General features: G+C 43.0%; 1 protein-coding gene across 2 annotated transcripts in view; it reads right to left on the bottom strand.

Annotated features, from left to right (window-relative positions):
* mknk1 (MAPK interacting serine/threonine kinase 1) overlaps window positions 1–19,636 on the bottom strand; it is a 34,220-nt gene extending 14,584 nt beyond the window's left edge. Inside the window, exons 1-8 of one of the 2 annotated variants that reach the window (XM_061888579.1) lie at window positions 19,497–19,636; window positions 14,885–14,950; window positions 7,228–7,357; window positions 7,033–7,137; window positions 6,864–6,961; window positions 6,713–6,792; window positions 6,553–6,626; window positions 6,371–6,475 (exon numbers count right to left, since the gene is read on the bottom strand). In XM_061888579.1, the coding sequence (XP_061744563.1) occupies window positions 6,371–6,475; window positions 6,553–6,626; window positions 6,713–6,792; window positions 6,864–6,961; window positions 7,033–7,137; window positions 7,228–7,357; window positions 14,885–14,941 (649 nt within the window). In that variant the 5' untranslated portion in view covers window positions 14,942–14,950; window positions 19,497–19,636. The remainder of the gene's footprint in view (window positions 1–6,370; window positions 6,476–6,552; window positions 6,627–6,712; window positions 6,793–6,863; window positions 6,962–7,032; window positions 7,138–7,227; window positions 7,358–14,884; window positions 14,951–19,496) is intronic. The other variant, XM_061888580.1, reaches the window with a different exon arrangement.
* Between the last annotated feature and the right edge of the window lie 1,480 nt (window positions 19,637–21,116).

Below are 21,116 nucleotides of genomic sequence, written 5' to 3'. Positions count from 1 at the left end.
TCGCAGACGATGACGTCGCAAGTGTGGGGGCTCCTCATATATTCACATTTTTTATAATGGGAGCCTCCAACAAAAAGTGCTATTCGGACAGAGAAAATGACAATTTCCCCATTGATTTGGGCGAGGATGATAGATTCATGTTTGAGGATATTGATAGCGACGGACTAGAAAAAAAAAAAACGCGTTTGCATTGGGACGGATTCCGATGTTTTTAGACACATTTACTAGGATCATTCTGAGAAATCCCTTATCTTTCTTTTGTGTTGCTAGTGTTTTAGTGAGTTAAATAGTACCTGATAGTCGGAGGTGTACGTCCACGGGTGTCTTGACGCGCAGTGTCTCAGGGGAGTCGACGGCAGCTATGGACGACACAAGCTCAGCTTTTCTCCGGTAAGAAGCGACTTTTTAACCACGATTTTCGCTCCGAAACCTGCTGGTTGACATTCCGTCGTGTTTCATGTTCGTTTGACCGCGCTCAGATCCATAGTAAATTTTCACCTTCAGGAATTTTAAACAAGGAATCACCGTGTGTTTGTGTGGCTAAAGCTTCCTAACTCCATCTTGCTACTTTGACTTCTCCAATATTTAATTGAACAAATTGCAAAAGAGTCAGCAACACAGTTCTCCCAAATACTGTGTAATTATGCCGTTAAAGCAGACGACATTTAGCTGTGTGTGTGCGTAGCGCTCATACTTCCTAAAAACCCGTGACGTCTTGCGTACACGTCATCATTACACGACGTTTTCAAGACGAAACTCCCGGCAAATTTAAAATTGCAATTTTGTAAACTAAAAAGGCCGTATTGACATGTGTTGCAATGTTAATATTCCATCATTGATATATAAACTATCAGACTGCGTGGTGGGTAGTAGTGGGTTTCAGTAGGCCTTTAACAACAAAGAGCAACCGCCAACACTAAAGTTTTTTGGGGTTTTTTCTTTGTCCTGTCCAGCTTCTCAGGCAATTCATATAGTTGATGTAGATGCCCATATCAGCTGTTCAGATTTACTTTACAAAGAGAAGTGTAAGATAACTCTCTTGTTGCCTTATTTGTATTTGACTTTATCAGATTTATTTATATTATCATTTGGTGCCAAACTAAAGTCTTAACAAGCTGCTACGCTTCGTACTGCCTCGGCCTCCATCAGTATGTCTCTGCAGCACCTAGCATTGTCCCACCCACGGAATCATCTGATTGGTTACGGTTACACACAGAGCGGTTACAGCCAATCAGCAGTGCGTATTCAGAGCGCATGGAGTCAGTGCTCACGGCAGAGGCAGGAAAAGAGGAGAGACGGTGCAGGTTAGCAGAAAGGTGTTTAGCAGGTGAGCATAAAGCAGCAGACTCTACCCAAATTATAATAAACACCTCCCAGTCAACTACTACTAACATCACTATGAGCCCGTTGAGGTTCTAGAAATATGAGCGGCAGCTCAGCTCGCTTGCAGTCCTTTAGGTAAAGGCTAATTAGCTTTCAGCGTAACGTTAGCTCATTTTGCGGTGTGTGTATGCGTGCGTGCCTGTGTGATACGGACAGCAAAGCCCTGTCTGCGAGAAATACAAGCATTATTGACCTACAGCTAACAACTAAGTTATTTCACTTTACCCTTTTCTGTGTTGAAGCAGCAAAAAAGGACATTATGTTAAATGAAGAGTTTCTGTCTCTGATAGTTGATATAATAATGTAACTGCATCATAAAGCCTACATGAACTCCATAGTGTTCAGGGATGAATAGTCATTCCTATTGCTATTGTACTATTTTTTCAGCTATAGTTAAAAGTTAGAGTTAAAGTACCAATGATTGTCTCACACACACACACAAGGTGTGGCTAAATTATTCCCTGCATTTGACCCATCACCCCCTGGGAGGTGAGGGGAGCAGTGAGCAGCAGCAATGGCCGTCCCCAGGAATCATTTTTAGTGATTTAACCCCCAATTCCAACCTTTGATGCTACATTAATCATTAGTAATGTAGCAGCCTAGTTTTGAATGGCAGGGTCCCTGCTATCACATGTTGATAAAAATATAACATTTACATAATAAATATCAACTACAGACTCCCCAAATGCTGTAATAATTTTAGTATGATGAGTTGAGCATATGCCAGCATGTGGCCCCACTTTTAACTCTTTTTTTTCAAACGCATATTTACAGTAAGTCATTAATTTGACTTAGTCATTATTTTGTCTTAGAAAGGCAATGTTTACTAGATCAGAAAAAATGGCATACTTAGTAACTCAGGTAACTAGGACTGTTTTGTTTTTCGTTTCTACTTAACGGAAAAAATATCAAGATATATATCGTATATTGCCATAATGCATACGGAGCGGAAAACACAACTGAAAATTGTAGGCTTCTTCATGCAACGAAGCCGGCCTACTTCAACAGTCTGTAATCTATTGCCCCCCTAGGCAGCGATGAGATGTAGACGTGATGGTGGCGACAGGCCAAATTACACTGTTCCTTACACCCACCCAGCACCTTCCCCGTCCGTCCGCCTGTCCCGGGAGACGCCCCTCTCCCCCTGGAGAGACACCACCTTAACTAACACATTTTCTGGGGGAAAACACTGGATAGATAACATTGGTGAATGGAAAGAAATCAGATCTTCACAAGACAAAGCATAGTTCAATGGTTAAGACAACTGACTTGGATTGAGAGGTACTGGGTTCTAACCCCACTCTAGTTGACAGCATTTTGTTCCACCTCATCATATTTACTGAGCCAGGAGTCTTCGACTACATTTCTGTATGAAACACAATAGTTTCTTCAAAAGATCCAGGATAGACCAGAGGTTAAGACTGTTGACTCAGATTGAAGGGTGCTGGGTTTGATTCCCAGTTGGGTTGGCAAATAATTTACAAATCCGGCTGGAGGCTTCAAGGTGACATATATTGTGACTGTGTCACCTCTACCATGTAATGTTAAAATAATTACTAAATAAACTGTTTATTTAAAACACAGTACTGGCTTCCAACCCCCACTCCGGTTGGCAGCATTGTGTTCAACCTCATTATAATTTAGTGAGATGAGACTCTTCATAAGTCCAAGGATAGCCAAGTTGTTAAGACTTCTGACTCTGAATGAGCGATATTGTGGTCAAAAACCACTCTAGATCACAGTATTTTGTTCCACCTAATCTTACTGAGCGAGGAGTCCTTGATTACATATGTGTATGGGACACAATCTATTCTTCACAAAACACAGCATAAACCAGGGGTTAAGACTACTGACTCGGAATGAAAGGTACTAGGTTCAAACCCCACTCTGGTTGATGGTATTTTGTTCTACCTCATAATACTTTAACTGAGGCTGGAGTCCTTCATTAAATTTATGTATGGAACAAAATTGTATCTTCACAAGACCAAGGAAAGCTCAGTAGTTAAGACTGTTGACTCAGACTGAAGAGTGCTGTGTTTGAAAGCCACTCTGGTTGGCAGTATTTTGTTCCAGCTCATTATACTTTACCGAGCCAGGGGTCAGAGATAACATTTGTGTACAGAAATAAATATACTCTTCACAAGACCGAGGACAGTCCAGTGGTTTAGATTGCTGACTTGGGATTAAAGCTACTGGGTTCAAACCCATCTCTTGTTGACAATATTTTGCTCCACCTCATCATACTTTACTGAGCCAGGAGTCCTCGATTACATTTGTGTATGGAAGAAAATCTTATCTTCACAAGACTGATGGTAGCTTGGTGTTAAGACTGTTGAATTAAAAAAAAAAGGACTTGGAATGAAAGGTACTGCGTTCAAACCCCACTCTGCTTAATGGTATTTTGTTCTACATCATCATACTTTACTGTACCAGGAGTCCTTGATTAAATTTAAGTATGAAAAAATATATAGTTTCCACAAGACCCAGGATAGCCTAGTGGTTAAGACTGTTGACTCAAGTTGAAGGGTGCTGGGTTTTAATCCTGGTTGGGTTGACATGTAATTTACAAAACAGGCTGGAGGCTTCATGGTGACATAAATTGTGACTGTGTCACCTCTTCCTTGTAATTAATAAACTTTTCTTTATCCAATTACAATTAACCTATTTTCTTTTAGTTTTACCCAGGAGAGGTCATACTGGGTACACACTCAGCTCTAGTTGACAGTATATAAAATCACCTCCTCATACTTTACTGAGCCAGGAGTCCTCGATTACATTTGTGTATGGACCAAAATCTCATCTTTACGAGACTGAGGATATCCCAGTGGTTAAGACTGTTGAATTACAATGAAAGGTACTGGGTTCAAAACCCACTCTGGTTGGTGTTTTTTTTTTCTCAACCTCCTCATACTTTAGTAAGCCAGAGGTCGTAGATAACGTTTGTGTATGAAAATAAATCTGCTTCTCACAAGAACAAGGATAGCTCAGTGGTTAAGACTGCTGACTTGGAATGAGAGGTACTGAGTTCGAACCCAACTCTAGCTGACATCATTTTGATCCACTTCATCAAACTTTAGGGAACCAGGAGTCCTTGATTTCATTTGTCCATGGAACACAATCTAGCCATACACGATCCAGGATAGACCAGGGGTTAAGACTACGGACTTGGAATTAAAGGTACTGGGTTCAAACCCCACTCTGGTTGATGGTATTTTGTTCTACATCACCATACTTTACTGAGCCAGGAATCATTGATTAAATTTAAGTATGAAAAAAACATTAGTCCTACAAGACCCAGGATAGCTCAGTGGTTAAGACTGTTGCATCAGATTGAAGGGTGCTGGGTTCAAATCTTGGTTGGGTTGGCATGTAATTTACAAAACATGCTGGAGGTTTCAAGGTGACATATATTGTGACTTGTCACTTCTTCCAAGTAATGTTAAAATAATTATTTAATAAACTTTTTTTTTCTATCCAATTACAATTAACCTATTTTCTTTTAATTGTACCCAGGAGAGGTCATTGATCAACACTCTTCATTATTAACTTTATACTCCTATTCCCACCCACCTCAGGAATTACACTCACTTCCACACAGTCATTCTCTCACACACACACACACACACACACACACACACACACACACACACACACACACACACACACACACACACACAGGTAACCCCTGAGGTGTCATCATTGACTATTTATTTTTGATTATTATTATCTTTAGTGTTGACTTAATTTTTCAACTATATGTTAACCAAACAACTAGCACATAACATTACTGAGTAGGGGATAAGAGACATCCCACAATGTATGTTGTTTTGACACCATACAGCCAAACTACTGATTCCCTGTACGGGATTTGAACTCAGTACCCATGTATTAGAAGCCCACAGTGTTGACCATTGAGTTATCCTGGGTCCCACTAAGAATTGTTTTTCTCTGATATACAAATGTAATCAGGGAACTATGATTGAGGCGAAACAAAAAAACAAGAGCTTCCAACTTATGGATTTGAACCCAATAGTACTGCGTGCGAGGTAGCAGTCTTAACCATTGAGCTATCCTGAATCTTGTTGCGACAAGATTTTGACAAACCTCACTCTGTTTGATGGTATTCTGTTCTACCTCATCATACTTTACTGAGCCAGGAGTCCTCGATTAAATTTGTGTATGAAAAAAACTCTTCTCTCCACAAGACCCAGGATATCCCAGTGGTTAAGACTGTTGCGGAAAACTGCCAAAAATTGTAATCTTCTTTATTTCTCTAATATTTTTATTTATTATAAGATATTATTTGGTTATTTTTTAATAAACAATGTGTTCAATATAATCAAAGTCTATAGTCTATTGTCCCGCGAGGACGCCCTCTTCCCCCTGGAGAGACACTACTTTAACTAACACATTTTCTAGGGGAAACACTGTTATTTAGCATGACATACTGGAGTTACAATGTTTAATTGGGCAATTGCCAACTTTTCTTTTCTATTACTTTCTGTCCAACACTTTTTCGAAAAATAAATATTTAAATCATTTCATTAAAACAGAAATTTTCTTTGGTTCACCTCAGTTTAAAAATCAACTGCAGGAAAGAAAAGCCTTACAATCGCAGACAAAATACTTGCGATACTTTTCCACATACAGATGTGAGTTGTTTCTCGCCGCTACATCTGGAAAATTGCTAAGGATAGTGACAGTTAATTGGAAACGCAAGGTTGGAGAACTGCTTTAAGTAGAAACACATGCTGGGCTCCATGCATCAGCAAGAAGCAGAGAACCAAGTTGCCTTAATGTTACCCAGAAGCTATGGTGACAACAGTCATGCGCATAACTTTCAACCTCTTTGCATCCGATCACAAGGCAGGGAGGGGATAAATCATTTTGCAGGATAATTTTGTTTCCATTTTTCGGTCATTACCAAGGCAGCCCAGGACACGTGAGAACCCTGCCATTGCATGTTTGGTACGACAGTTAGACATACCCTTTGTGTGTAAAAAGTTGAGAGCTTGGGCGATGTCGCGTACAACCTTGCTGGCCTCCAGCTCGTCAAAGTGCTTCCGGTTCTGGATGTGCATAAGAATGGAGCCTGGGAGACAGAGCCATCATGGTCATGGTGTGTTGAATAGCGGGGCAGATCATCGGTGCTCGCTCGTTTCCACTCACCTCCTCGCAACTTTTCAAATACCAAATAAAAGCAAGTGTGGTCTTCAAAGAACTCAATCAATTCCAGAATGTTCCTGGGTTAAAAAAGTTCCCCATTTGGTGTCCGCTTGAGATAAAAATGGTTTATTTCATAGCAGATGTGACAGTGATATTTCCTCACTTGTTTCCTTGACACTGGTAGAGAGTCTCCACTTCTCGAAAGACTCGGCTGCGGCTGTGTCCTGCGTTCTTTTCAATGATCTATGAGAAATGCATTTAATTTTATATAAGGTTTCATACAGCAAGGCAGTTTTCTACAGTCTTAAACTCACCTTCACAGCATACTCCCGTCCATTCTGCAGGCTTACACATCCTTGGACTTTAGCAAAGGCCCCCTGACCAAGAACCTCATTCGTTAGCTTGTAGAGGTCTGAAAAAACAATGACAACATGATCTAGATTCTTATTTCTATGTGGCTTACACAAAATCTAATGTTATTACCATCAAAAGTTGTAGTGCAGCTTTCTGTCGCTCTTGATTTTTTCTTCTTCTTTCGTTTGGATGTGTATGGGATGTTCAAAGGCCTGCTCTGGCTGAGCTCAACTTCTAATGAGAGACATGAATGTCAAATTTAAAACTAAAAACTTCTAATGAGAGACAAGAATGTCAAATATAAAAACTAAGTCTCCACTGCACCGGATGGTAGGTTAGTTGCACCTGCTGGGAGTTGAACCGGGTGCTGCTTGTCCTCTGAAGTCATCCCATTGTGCGGCTGTTCATCATAACACTGCCCTACTTGGCCTGCAGCCAGGGAGTTGCCCTGAAACTGAGAGAAGAAGGAGGTCAGTAGATTAGCTGCCGATTCAGTAGAGACAGTAGAGGAAATGCATTATTTTTATACCTTTGTTTTCACATTTAATATCTTATAGCAGCGGAACAACTCAAAAGTGTTCATCCCTCTGATGTGAAATTCAGAATTTGGGAAACATTTAGAGGAAAAATATGCTTTAAAAGTCAATTCCTTGAATTGGATTTGAGGTTGCAAACAGGAAGTAGAAATACAATTTAAAATTGAAATAAAACGTGGGATTGAAATTGTAATTTATGATTGTGGTGTATTCCAGAATAATAATTTAAAATATAATATTTGAATATTTTGCATAAATATTTTTAATATGAACCTTAGGAATAAATCATTACAGCAATTTTTTTTCATTGGCACTTGAATATAAACGCTCCTATAAAAAAAAGATAACTTAATTTGATGAACTATAACTTTCAAATTGTGGGGAAATATTTTAATTGCCAGAATGCTTTACTTTATCCAATGATTTTTAATGGATGGAATTTGTGGAATGTTTGTGTTTGTAAAGTATTTAAGCACAGAAACAACAAAAAATAAACCACACAAATTATTCAATTACTTGGCATATTTAATTTCACCTCCTCTCTGAGCTGCTACCTTACCTCCTCTCTGAGCTGCTACCTTACCGTGGTAGAGGAGTTTGCGTGTCCCAATGATCCTAGGAGCTATGTTGTCTGGGGGTTTTCATGCCCCCTGGTAGGGTCTCCCAAGACAAACAGGTCCTAGGTGAGTGATCAGACAAAGAGCAGCTCAAAGACTTCTATGGAATTACAACGAAATGAACCCAGATTTCCCTCGCCCGGACGTGGGTCACCGGGGCCCCGCTCTGGAGCCAGGCCCGGAGTTGGGGCACGATGGCGAGCGCCTGGTGGTCGGGCCTGTTCCCATGGGGCCCGGCCGGGCACAGCCCGAAGAGGCAACGTGGGTCATCCCTCCAATGGGCTCACCACTCATAGGAGGGGCCATAGAGGTCGGGTGCATTGTGAGCTGGGCGGCAGCCGAAGGCAGGGCACTTGGCGGTCCGATCCTCGGCTACAGAAGCTAGCTCTTGGGACGTGGAACGTCACCTCACTGGGGGGGAAGGAGCCTGAGCTAGTGCGCGAGGTAGAGAAGTTCCGGCTGGATATAGTCGGACTCACCTCGACGCACAGCAAGGGCTCTGGAACCAGTTCTCTCGAGAGGGACTGGACCCTCTTCCACTCTGGCGTTGCCGTCAGTGAGAGGCGACGGGCTGGGGTGGCAATTCTGGTTGCCCCCCGGCTCAAAGCCTGTACGTTTGAGTTCAACCCAGTGGACGAGAGGGTAGCTTCCCTTCGCCTTCGGGTGGGGGGACGGGTCCTGACTGTTGTTTGTGCTTACGCACCAAACAGCAGTTCAGAATACCCACCCTTTTTGGGTACACTCGAGGGAGTACTGGAAAGTGCTCCTCCGGGTGATTCCCTTGTCCTACTGGGAGACTTCAACGCTCATGTTGGCAACGACAGTGAAACCTGGAGAGGCGTGATTGGGAAGAATGGTCGCCCGGATCTAAACCCGAGTGGTGTTTTGTTATTGGACTTTTGTGCTCGTCACAGTTTGTCGATAACAAACACCATGTTCAAACATAAAGGTGTCCATATGTGCACTTGGCACCAGGACACCCTAGGCCGCAGTTCCATGATCGACTTTGTAGTTGTGTCATCGGATTTGCGGCCTTATGTTTTGGACACTCGGGTGAAGAGAGGGGCGGAGCTTTCTACCGATCACCACCTGGTGGTGAGTTGGCTGCGATGGTGGGGGAGGATGCCGGACAGACCTGGCAGGCCCAAGCGCATTGTGAGGGTCTGCTGGGAACGTCTGGCAGAGTCTCCTGTCAGAGAGAGTTTCAATTCACACCTCCAGGAGAACTTTGAACATGTCACGAGGGAGGTGCGGGACATTGAGTCCGAGTGGACCATGTTCCGAACCTCTATTGTCGAGGCGGCTGATTGGAGCTGTGGCCGCAAAGTTGTTGGTGCCTGTCGTGGCGGTAATCCCAGAACCCGTTGGTGGACACCAGCAGTGAGGGATGCCGTCAAGCTGAAGAAGGAGTCCTATCGGGTTCTTTTGGCTCATAGGACTCCGGAGGCAGTGGACGGGTACCGACGGGCCAAGCGGTGTGCAGCTTTAGCGGTCGCGGAGGCAAAAACTCGGACATGGGAAGAGTTCGGGGAAGCCATGGAAAACGACTTCCGGACGGCTTCGAAGCGATTCTGGACCACCATACGGCGCCTCAGGAAGGGGAAGCAGTGCACTATCAACACCGTGTATGGTGCGGATGGTGTTCTGCTGACTTCGACTGCGGATGTTGTGGATCGGTGGAGGGAATACTTCGAAGACCTCCTCAATCCCACCAACACGTCTTTCTTTGAGGAAGCGGTGCCTGGGGAATCTGTAGTGGACTCTCCTATTTCTGGGGCTGAGGTCGCTGAGGTAGTTAAAAAGCTCCTCGGCGGCAAGGCCCCGGGGGTGGATGAGATCCGCCCGGAGTTCCTTAAGGCTCTGGATGCTGTGGGGCTGTCTTGGTTGACAAGACTCTGCAGCATCGCGTGGACATCGGGGGCGGTACCTCTGGATTGGCAGACCGGGGTGGTGGTCCCTCTCTTTAAGAAGGGGGACCGGAGGGTGTGTTCCAACTATCGTGGGATCACACTCCTCAGCCTTCCCGGTAAGGTTTATTCAGGTGTACTGGAGAGGAGGCTTCGCCGGATAGTCGAACCTCGGATTCAGGAGGAACAGTGTGGTTTTCGTCCTGGTCGTGGAACTGTGGACCAGCTCTATACTCTCGGCAGGGTTCTTGAGGGTGCATGGGAGTTTGCCCAACCAGTCTACATGTGCTTTGTGGACTTGGAGAAGGCATTCGACCGTGTCCCTCGGGAAGTCCTGTGGGGAGTGCTCAGAGAGTATGGGGTATCGGAATGTCTTATTGTGGCAGTCCGCTCCCTGTATGAGCAGTGTCAGAGCTTGGTCCGCATTGCTGGCAGTAAGTCGGACACGTTTCCAGTGAAGGTTGGACTCCGCCAAGGCTGTCCTTTGTCACCGATTCTGTTCATAACTTTTATGGACAGAATTTCTAGGCGCAGTCAAGGCGTTGAGGGGTTCCGGTTTGGTGGCCACGGGATTAGGTCTCTGCTTTTTGCAGATGATGTAGTCCTGATGGCTTCATCTGGCCGGGATCTTCAGCTCTCACTGGATCGGTTCGCAGCCGAGTGTGAAGCGACCGGAATGAGAATCAGCACCTCCAAGTTCGAGTCCATGGTTCTCGCCCGGAAAAGGGTGGAGTGCCATCTCCGGGTTGGGGAGGAGACCCTGCCCCAAGTGGAGGAGTTCAAGTACCTAGGAGTCTTGTTCACGAGTGGGGGAAGAGTGGATCGTGAGATCGACAGGCGGATCGGTGCGGCGTCTTCAGTAATGCGGACGTTGTATCGATCCGTTGTGGTGAAGAAGGAGCTGAGCCGGAAGGCAAAGCTCTCAATTTACCGGTCGATCTACGTTCCCATCCTCACCTATGGTCATGAGCTTTGGGTCATGACCGAAAGGATAAGATCACGGGTACAAGCGGCCGAAATGAGTTTCCTCCGCCGGGTGGCGGGGCTCTCCCTTAGAGATAGGGTGAGAAGCTCTGCCATCCGGGAGGAGCTCAACGTAAAGCCGCTGCTCCTCCACATCGAGAGGAGCCAGATGAGGTGGTTCGGGCATCTGGTCAGGATGCCACCCGAACGCCTCCCTAGGGATGTGTTTAGGGCACGTCCAGCTGGTAGGAGGCCACGGGGAAGACCCAGGACACGTTGGAAAGACTATGTCTCCCGGCTGGCCTGGGAACGCCTCGGGATCCCCCGGGAAGAGCTAGACGAAGTGGCTGGAGATAGGGAAGTCTGGGCTTCCCTGCTTAGGCTGCTGCCCCCGCGACCCGACCTCGGATAAGCGGAAGATGATGGATGGATGGATGGATGGATTTAATTTCACTTGTAATTCTAATTTAACATCCAGTGCAGTTCAATTTGAATTCCAATTCTTCAGATGATTTGAAATAAAAGTCCAAATTTGCACAAACCCGATGTCCACACAAATATGGATATTTTAACCCTTATTTTGAGTTTTGGCTTTTGGTCCATAAGCATATCTAGGTGTTTGTCCTTAAAACTGAGCTTGTTCTACGCAATAAGAAATGGGAAATATTATCTCATGTTTTGAAACCTCATGTAAGAACAGAACATTCATTTAGTGACTTAGAGAGTTGTTGTCATTTTGTGCAGCTGTGGACGTGCATGCGCGCACCTTTTAACACACAAAGATGATAAAAAAACAAAAAACATTCATGTTTGTTGCACTGTGTAAGTAGGCGCTGTTTTTAAAGATAATAAACATGTTATTTACATCTAATATATGACTATATTGATAAATAGGGGTGTTATATTGCGTAACCGAGCCCGTTGTGGTAGTTTCTTATACTGCAGCTTGTGATCGGCCAAAATAGGCAGGACAGCCGGTGAATGTTTTATGTGGCGGTATAGCTCGGTTGGTAGAGTGGCCGTGCCAGCAACTTGAGGGTTGCAGGTTTGATCCCCGCTTCCGCCATCCAAGTCACTGTTGTTGTGTCCTTTGGCAAGACACTTTGCCCACCTGCTACCAGTGCCACCCACACTGGTTTAAATGTACTGTAATTTAGATATTGGGTTTTCACTATGTAAAGCGCTTTGAGTCACTAGAGAAGAAGCACTATATGAATATAATTCACTTCACTTCACTGGACAGAAGATATTTAAAACTCTTTGTGTAAATAGAAAATCTATTTAACATCATAGTGAGGGGAAATGAGCCATTCATCCATCCATCCATTATTCTACCGCCTATTCCCTTTGGGGTTGCGGAGGGCGCTGGTGCCTATCTCAGCTACAATCGGGAGGAAGGCGGGGGTACAACCTGGACAAGCATTTTTGAAAAATAGAGTATGTTGTTAGCTTTTTCTGTGGTGTTTTTGCAACACTTATTCCAAAAGGACTACCCTTAACAAAAAATAAAATAATCCAAGTATTAAGCAAGTGTATTCAAAGCACTAACACTGCAGCATCACAAAAAATGTCTTTACTTATCAAGTTCAACGATAGGAAAGATCACCATTACTTGTTACCAAGATCAACTATAGGAAAATCATGTGTTTACACCTTTTACTAGTTTACAAGTGTTGCAATTTTGTTGAGACTGACTGTTTTAATGTGTTTGCAATGTGCTATTAACTGTGGCTGCCTTCTTTTTATGCTGCTATGACAGTTAAGAATGTTTGAAAAAAATGTCACTCAGAGTCAATTTGTTTTTGAATGCATAATTTACACTTCCTTTATTTCAAGTAGAAATTCAAAACAAACGGACGACGACCAGGGTACTGTTACTGTAATAGAACTTTCTGCAAATAAGAACTGCTATAAATACATGGGTGTCAAATCACATTTTTTAGGGGTGTTACGATAAATCGATATCCATCCATCCATCCATCCATCCATTTTCTACCGCTTGTCCCTTTTGGTGTCGCGGGGGTTGCTGGAGCCTATCTCAGCTGCATTTGTGCGGAAGGCAGCGTACACCCTGCACAAGTCGCCACCTCATCGCAGGGCCAACACAGATAAGCAGACAACATTCACACACTGGGGCCAATTTTTAGTGTTGCCAATCAACCTATCCCTAGGTACATGTTTTTGGCGGTGGGAGGAAGCCGGAGTACCTGGAGGGAACCCACTCGATATATCGAATAATCTTCCTTAGGTTCAACTACATCGATCTCTGATTGGCAAGTTTGCCTTCCGGACAATAGGTATCGATCCAACATCTTTTTAAAAAGGCAATCAATCAATTCTATCAATAATACAAAAAGGAAAACATTGTATTTTACAATGGCAGGCTTAATCTGAATTTTAGCACTTTCATTAATAAGGCTATTTGTATGGTGAACACATATTCACCATTAATTAGTTGCTTATTAACATGCAAATTAGTAACATATTGGCTCTTAATTGGTCATTATTAAGTACTTATTAATGCCTTATTCTGCATGGCCTTATTATACAATCAGTAAGCCATTAACTAAGAGTCTTCGCTCCATAACCTCAGAACTATTGCTTATTAGTAACCCTAACCCTTGCCTTTATATGTTCCCTTAGTTTCCAAATAACTCTAACTTAAGTATTTGATACTTTAATAAGCAACTAATTAATGGTGAATATGTTCCCCATACTAAAGTGTTCCCGGCTATTTAACTCTATTCAAGTCCGTGGCGTCATCGCCATCAGTTGTCAAAAAAAGAATGGCAGATAGCTACAGAGGCTGAAAAAGGTCACAACAAAGGCAAAAGCCAAAAGTCTACCATTAAGCCACAATACAACAACTTTAAGCTATGACTCGATTGCAAAAGCCACACCAAATACAAACGCCACAAGACAAAATAAAGACACAACACAAGTTTAAGCCACAAAGGACTAGACAGACAAAACGGAAGTGACAGCGAAGCAAGTTATGGCAACAGATCAACTTCCTTAGGTGGAAGGTTAAAAACAGTGTAATGAACATATTTTATTAGTATTATTGAAAGGTATTTCCATCCATCCATTTCCTACCGCTTGTCCCTTTTGGGGTCACAGGGGGTGCTGGAGCCTATCTCAGCTGAAAAAATGGTCACACTTCACTTACTATCCAACTTTGTTCATCGGACCATTTTCAACGTGAGTGGCCAAATATCGTCCGCAGTAGCTTTCGTTGCGTTTTTGTTTTGTTGTGTGGATTTATGTTATTGGGTTGTCATTTTATTTTGATAATAATATTGTATATTTGTAAACAGGAGTATCAGGTAAATCTATTAATAAAATGTTGGTTACTATACTTTTGTTGAGTTTCTTGAATATTTAAAAGGAGAGCAGAAAAGGTTTCCTCTTGTTAGTTCAGCCTAAAGTGTTGATTGCTCTTTAATTGCCATTAATTGTTGTTTCTTTGCTTGTTTGTATCCATAATTAAAATTATAATTATAATTTAATTATGGATATAAATTAATTATACAATTTAATTATAATTGACTATAATTATAATTATAGTCAGACTAGTTGATTTTGTTTGTGCTAAAAAGTTACCGAATCGATTTCAACTCACTGAATCGTTTTGAATCGAATTGTGCTAAAACAAAAAGGTCTAATCATCCTTGAAACGTATCAGCAAACAGAAATTCCGAACCGAATCCAATCGTCTTTAAAACGAATCGTTACACCCCTACTTGTAATGCATCCTTTCATGCTGGGACCCTGCCAGAACAGTAGCGTGCAGTAATCCAGTAAATGCCAACCTTATCTAACATTGGTTATTACCAGAAGTACGTGCACATGACTCACTGAAAGTGGTGAAACATTTGTGTGTTCAGGTAGAGAAGCACTGACAGTCAGTGGACTGATAAGGACGTTGTTTGTAAGGCAACGCTGTGACAGATCGTACCTGGGGTGAGTGCTTGTAGGCTCGCAACTCCGTCATCATGCTGTAGTGTCTCACCATGTCTGTCAACTGAAAGGCACACCGTAAATATTTAGTTGGCCTGGCCAGGAATAAATACACTGAATCAGTTGACGCTTACACAGACATCATAACAAGACTCGTTGATACACCAGTATGGAATGTCAGTCATGGAAAAATATGATCATGTCGTCAACAGAAAGGGGTTGCACATGTTCCTAGTTTGGGAACCCCACTATCCATCCATCCAGTTTACTCACATATTCAGCTAAAAATAAGCTTTGCCAATATTTTAATACAGCAGTGGTGTGCCGTCAGGGCCAGCAAGGCCTTCTTTGTTGGCCTAAAATAACCAGAAATCACGATCATAATTAAAGATAAAGTACTTTTTTATTTACTTCCCCTAAATATCTAAAAGTATTCATATTCTCTTCATGTCATATTATGTTCCTTCCTGCGCTGTTGTTTTTAGGTTATAGAGTTTCTATCCAATCAGAATTCAGCTAGCTTATGTTGCCATGCTGTACGAAATCTACAAGGGGCCTTCAGATGTAACAATGCTGTCGTCAGTGCCCTGTAAGTGAACAGGGACATACAGTTAATGGACAGTTGCGATACCCAATCAGATCTTTAGTTGTTGTCATTAAGGCCTTCTAGATTGGCCTACGGTAGATATATAGTGATTATGAGCTAGGTAAGAACTCCATTACCCAGCATGCCACAGTACTGAAGAGCATGCGCAGTAGCCGCGTTTAGCCATGCTTTTAATGAACACCTTGTGGAGTAAACTTTAAGAACTCAGCCAACACGCCTCGTCTGCTTCTTTTATGATTAGACAAGACAACACATATATTTGCAAGGCCATTTTCAAAAAATGAATATTTAAACAGAAACTACATCTTGTGAGACGATGTCGGCCAACCCCGGAAGCTTGAATGGGTTCAACAGATTCTGAGTTCAGATATTTAATTTTTTTTATTTTTTCACGTTTAATATTTTTTGAAATTTAAATTTTGACAGTACTACATTATTGGGAATCTCTTACTATGGACGTTTTTAAATTATGTTGACTATTTTGATCTGGAAATGTTTACCTCGGTATTTTAATGGTGTGGGCGTGTGGGGCCGAACGGAGATGTTGATATGCAAAGTTTCAAACACTTCATTCTCTAGCGGGTGACTTTTCAAATGATGCTACGTATTAGCAGCGATGCTACTTTTTATAGCAACGCTTCAGCACCACACTTGAAAAATTACGGTTGTCTGCTCGACATATTCCCACTTGAAGACAAACCACCGCCAGACAATGGACTGCCTGCTGTTTTTCTTGGGAATTAATTCTTCCTTCATTCGCACCTTCTTTCTCTCGTATTACCACTCGCATAGCTCCGCTAGCATCACAGTTAACGTTACCCATGCTGCTACCTCTCTCCTCCGCGAGGGCGTATAAGTATGTGACGTATGACGTGACAGTATGTGACGTGGAAGAAAGTGCGCTTGTCTGTGAGAAGGAGAGACAGGAAAGTGCGAGAAGAGCCTATAATGTAATGCCCGCAGCTAAAAGCAACTGCGTGAGAATGTATACTCGAATATCACGATACAGTCATTCTATATCGTACACAGACGAACCCGCGATATATAGTGTATATCAATATATCGCCCAGCCCTAGAATCAAGTGGTAATTCAAGGCTAAGGCAAAATATCGAGACATATATCGTAGGGCTGGGCGATATATCGATATATACGAAATATTGCGGTTTGTCTCTGTGCAATATAGAAAATGACTATATCGTAATATTGGGAGTATACATTCTCACACAGTTGCTTTTAGCTGTGGGCATTACACTTCAGGCTCTTCTCACTCTTTCCTGTCTATCTCACAGGCGCACATTCTTACATACATCACGTCACACGTCACCTACGTATACGCCCTCACCCAACAGAGAGGTAGCAGACTGGGCTACGTTAGCTGCTAACGTAGCCGTACGAGTGGGAATACGAGAGTAAGAAGGTAAGGATCTGGTAACAAATGAAGGAAAACTTAATTCCCAATAAAAACAGCAGGGTTTCCATCGTCTGGCGGTGGTTCGACTTCCAGTGGGAATATGTCGAACAGACAACCGTAATTTGTCAAGTGTGGGGCAAAAGCGTTGCTATAAAAAGTAGCATTACTGCTAATATGTAGCATCATTTGAAAAGTCACTCGCTAGAGAATGCAGAGAATTTCATAACGTTCGTCATAACCTACCACGTAGCGATGGACGAATACTATTTGATTTCCTATTATGCAGCTCATTTTTATTTGACACTTAAAATGTCTCAGACAATCTTGCACTTTATGTTTTGGAAATGACTTGAATGTTTGTGCCATTGCTTAATAACTTTAATAAATACACTTTTGGTCAATTCACTTAGTTGTGATTTCCCTCTCTGCATGAAAGTTTAAAAGTAGCATATATGAATGCAGTATGAAGAAGAATGTTTTAATGTATACACATAGAATAATCATACTGCTGTTATTTTATGCATCAAATGTTCACTCAAGGCAAAATATCGTAATATATATTGTATATCGCGATATGGCCTAAAAATATCGCAATATTAAAAAAAGGCCATATCGCCCAGCCCTAATATATCATGTATCGCGATATGGCCACAAAAATATTGAGATATTAAAAAAAGGCCATATCGCCCAGCTCTACTTGCATTATTATTTACATCCCACATTTAGTTTGTAATTAACATTGATCATAGTATTGACTACTGTGTTTATTCAAGAGTGATATACTTTTCCAAGACATTGGTCTTAAAGTTTTTTTAAATGTGTGAATGGAACTGGAATATTTTAATGAATCATTCAAGCTGTTCCACAGTTGAACCCCCTCCCCTAACAGAAACACATCTACTTTTTAAAGGCCTACTGAAACCCACTACTACCGACCACGCAGTCTGATAGTTTATATATCAATGATGAAATATTAACATTGCAACACATGCCAATACGGCCGGTTTGGTTTACTAAATTGCAATTTAAAATTTCCCGCGAAGTATCCTGTTGAAAACGTTGCGGAATGATGACGCGTGCACGTGACTCGGGTCGTAGCGGACATTTTTTTCCAGCCCGATCAAAGCTATAAGTAGTCTGCTTTAATCGCATAATTACACAGTATTCTGGACATCTGTGTTGCTGAATCTTTTGCAACTTGTTCAAATAATAATGGAGAAATCAAAGTAGAAAGATAGAGGTGGGAAGCGGTGCACTGCAGCTGACTTTAGCATCAGAAACACAGCCGGTGTTTCCTTATTTACATTCCCGAAGGTGAAGCTTTACTATGGAACAGAGCGGTCAAGCGAACATGGTTCCCGACCACATGTCAACCGGCAGGTTTCGGTGAGAAAATTGTGGTAATAAGTCGGCTCTTACCGTAGACATAAGCGGAGCTTGTGTCCTGCTGCAGCTGCGTGGCTTCCCTCAGAGAAACTGGCGGTCAACACACCCGTGGCCACACCCCTCCGACTTTCAGGTACTATATAATCTCACTAAAACAATAGCAACCCAGTAGGCAGATAAGGGATTTTCCAGAATTATCCTAGTAAATGTGTCTAACAACATCTGAATCGCTCTTACTGTCCATCCATCCATTTCCTACCGCTTATTCCCTTTCGGGGTCGCGGGGGGTGCTGGCGCCTATCTCAGCTACAATCGGGCGGAAGGCGGGCTACACCCTGGACAAGTCACTTCCCTCGCCTTTTTTTTTTACTAGTCCTTCACTCTCACTATCCTCATCCACAAATCTTTTATCCTCGCTCAAATTAATGGGGAAATCGTTGCTTTCTCGGTCCAAATCGCTCTAGCTGCTGGTGGCTATGATTATGAACAATGTGAGGATGTGAGGAGCTCCACAACCCGTGATGTCACGCGCACATCGTCTGCTACTTCCTGTAATGGCAAGGCTTTTTTATTAGCGACCAAAAGTTGCAAACTTTATCGTCGATGTTCTCTACTAAATCTTTTCAGCAAAGATATGGAAATATCACGAAATGATCAAGTATGACACATAGAATGGACCTGCTCTCCCCGTTTAAATAAGAACATCTCATTTCAGTAGGCCTTTAAACTCGTTCTTATGTTTACTTTCCGAAAGACAGCTGAACCTCTGAGTTTATAGGGTCTCTCCCTGGGTTTGAACCTCTCCTGTAGACACCAACACAAACACCATGTCAGAATGCAACGCTGGCAAATGATGTGACGTCACGGTAGGAACGCAACGCTGGCAAATGATGTGACGTCACGGTTAGCCAAGCAGTTCCCCCAAATGGTCGCTTTCATAAGTTATTTTATATGTTTTAAGAAACTTATGCCACAGTGAAAAGCAATATTATTCCCATTCCGCTCTGTATAAAACGTAAAGTGAAGCCATGTCGAAGAATGCACACACGACGTTGTGTTGTTGGCTACACGGCTAGCTGGCACAACCTGTTTGCTAAGTTTCTATTCCCGACGACTGACACCCATTACTACGTATTTTATTATATTTAAAGACCGCCCAGGTGTCGGTACAGCCGACACGACAATATAATTATGAGTGTACTCACCTGGACCTTCACAAAAGTGGCCGAATGCCCTCCGCCGACTGCTGATGTCAACTTCCATGCGAGCCTGAAATCCACCGGCGAGGTGACAAGCGGGAAAGCACGTCAACAGACATATACCACGCCCACTTCCGCGTACGACCTTCTCCCATTGGTTGCAATAGCTGACGTCACTGAAGCGGCAGGCCTTTTCACATAATAGCTAATGTTTAAAAACATTTGAAAATGAATTTTACCTTTGCGACCTCTTTATACTATTGGCTAAGTTTTATATGCATAAATGTACGTTTCTCAATACCCGACCTGTTTTTTGTGCCTTTAAAAAAGAATTACAACTCTACTTTGGACTGGACTCTCGCGGCTGTGTTGGATCCATTATGGATTGAACTTTCATGGTATCACGTTAGACGCGCTTGACATCCATTGCTTTCGTCCTCTCCAAGGTTCTCATAGTCATCATTGTCACCGACGTCAATCAATCAATCAATGTTTATTTATATAGCCCCAAATGTCTCAAAGGACTGCACAAATCATTACGACTACAACATCCTCGGAAGAACCCACAAAAGGGCAAGGAAAACTCACACCCAGTGGGCAGGGAGAATTCACATCCAGTGGGACGCCAGTGACAATGCTGACTATGAGAAACCTTGGAGAGGACCTCAGATGTGGGCAACCCCCCCCCCCCCCCCCCTCTAGGGGACCGAAAGCAATGGATGTCGAGCGGGTCTAACATGATGCTGCGAAAGTTCAATCCATAGTGGCTCCAACACAGCCGCGAGAGTTCAGTCCAAAGCGGATCCAAGACAGCAGCGAGAGTCCCGTCCACAGGAGACCATCTCAAGCGGAGGCGGATCAGCAGCGTAGAGATGTCCCCAATCGATACAGGCGAGCAGTCCATCCTGGGTCCCGACGAGCGGTCCATCCTGGGTCTCGACTCTGGACAGCCAGTACTTCATCCATGGTCATCGGACCGGACCCCCTCCACAAGGGAGGGGGGGACATAGGAGAAAGAAAAGAAGCGGCAGACCAACTGGTCTAAAAAGGAGGTCTATTTAAAGGCTAGAGTATACAGATGAGTTTTAAGGTGAGACTTAAATGCTTCTACTGAGGTAGCATCTCGAACTGTTACCGGGAGGGCATTCCAGAGTACTGGAGCCCGAACGGAAAACGCTCTATAGCCCGCAGACTTGTTTTGGGCTCTAGGAATCACTAATAAGCCGGAGTCTTTTGAACGCAGATTTCTTGCCGGGACATATGGTACAATACAATCGGCAAGATAGGATGGAGCTAGACCGTGTAGTATTTTATACGTAAGTAGTAAAACCTTAAAGTCACATCTTAAGTGCACAGGAAGCCAGTGCAGGTGAGCCAGTACAGGCGTAATGTGATCAAACTTTCTTGTTCTTGTCAAAAGTCTAGCAGCCGCATTTTGTACCAACTGTAATCTTTTAATGCTAGACACACTGGGTGTGAAGTGAAGTGATATAGTGCTTTTTCTCTAGTGACTCAAAGTTACATTCAAACCAGTGTGGGTGGCACTGGGAGCAGGTGGGTAAAGTGTCTTGCCCAAGGACACAACGGCAGTGACTAGGCTGGCAGAAGCGGGAATCGAACCTGCAA

Source organism: Nerophis ophidion, linkage group LG26, assembly GCF_033978795.1.
Source record: "Nerophis ophidion isolate RoL-2023_Sa linkage group LG26, RoL_Noph_v1.0, whole genome shotgun sequence".
Lineage (NCBI taxonomy): Eukaryota > Metazoa > Chordata > Actinopteri > Syngnathiformes > Syngnathidae > Nerophis > Nerophis ophidion.
Note: the sequence above shows the minus strand (reverse complement) of the source record. Positions and strands in the feature narration are given on the sequence as shown.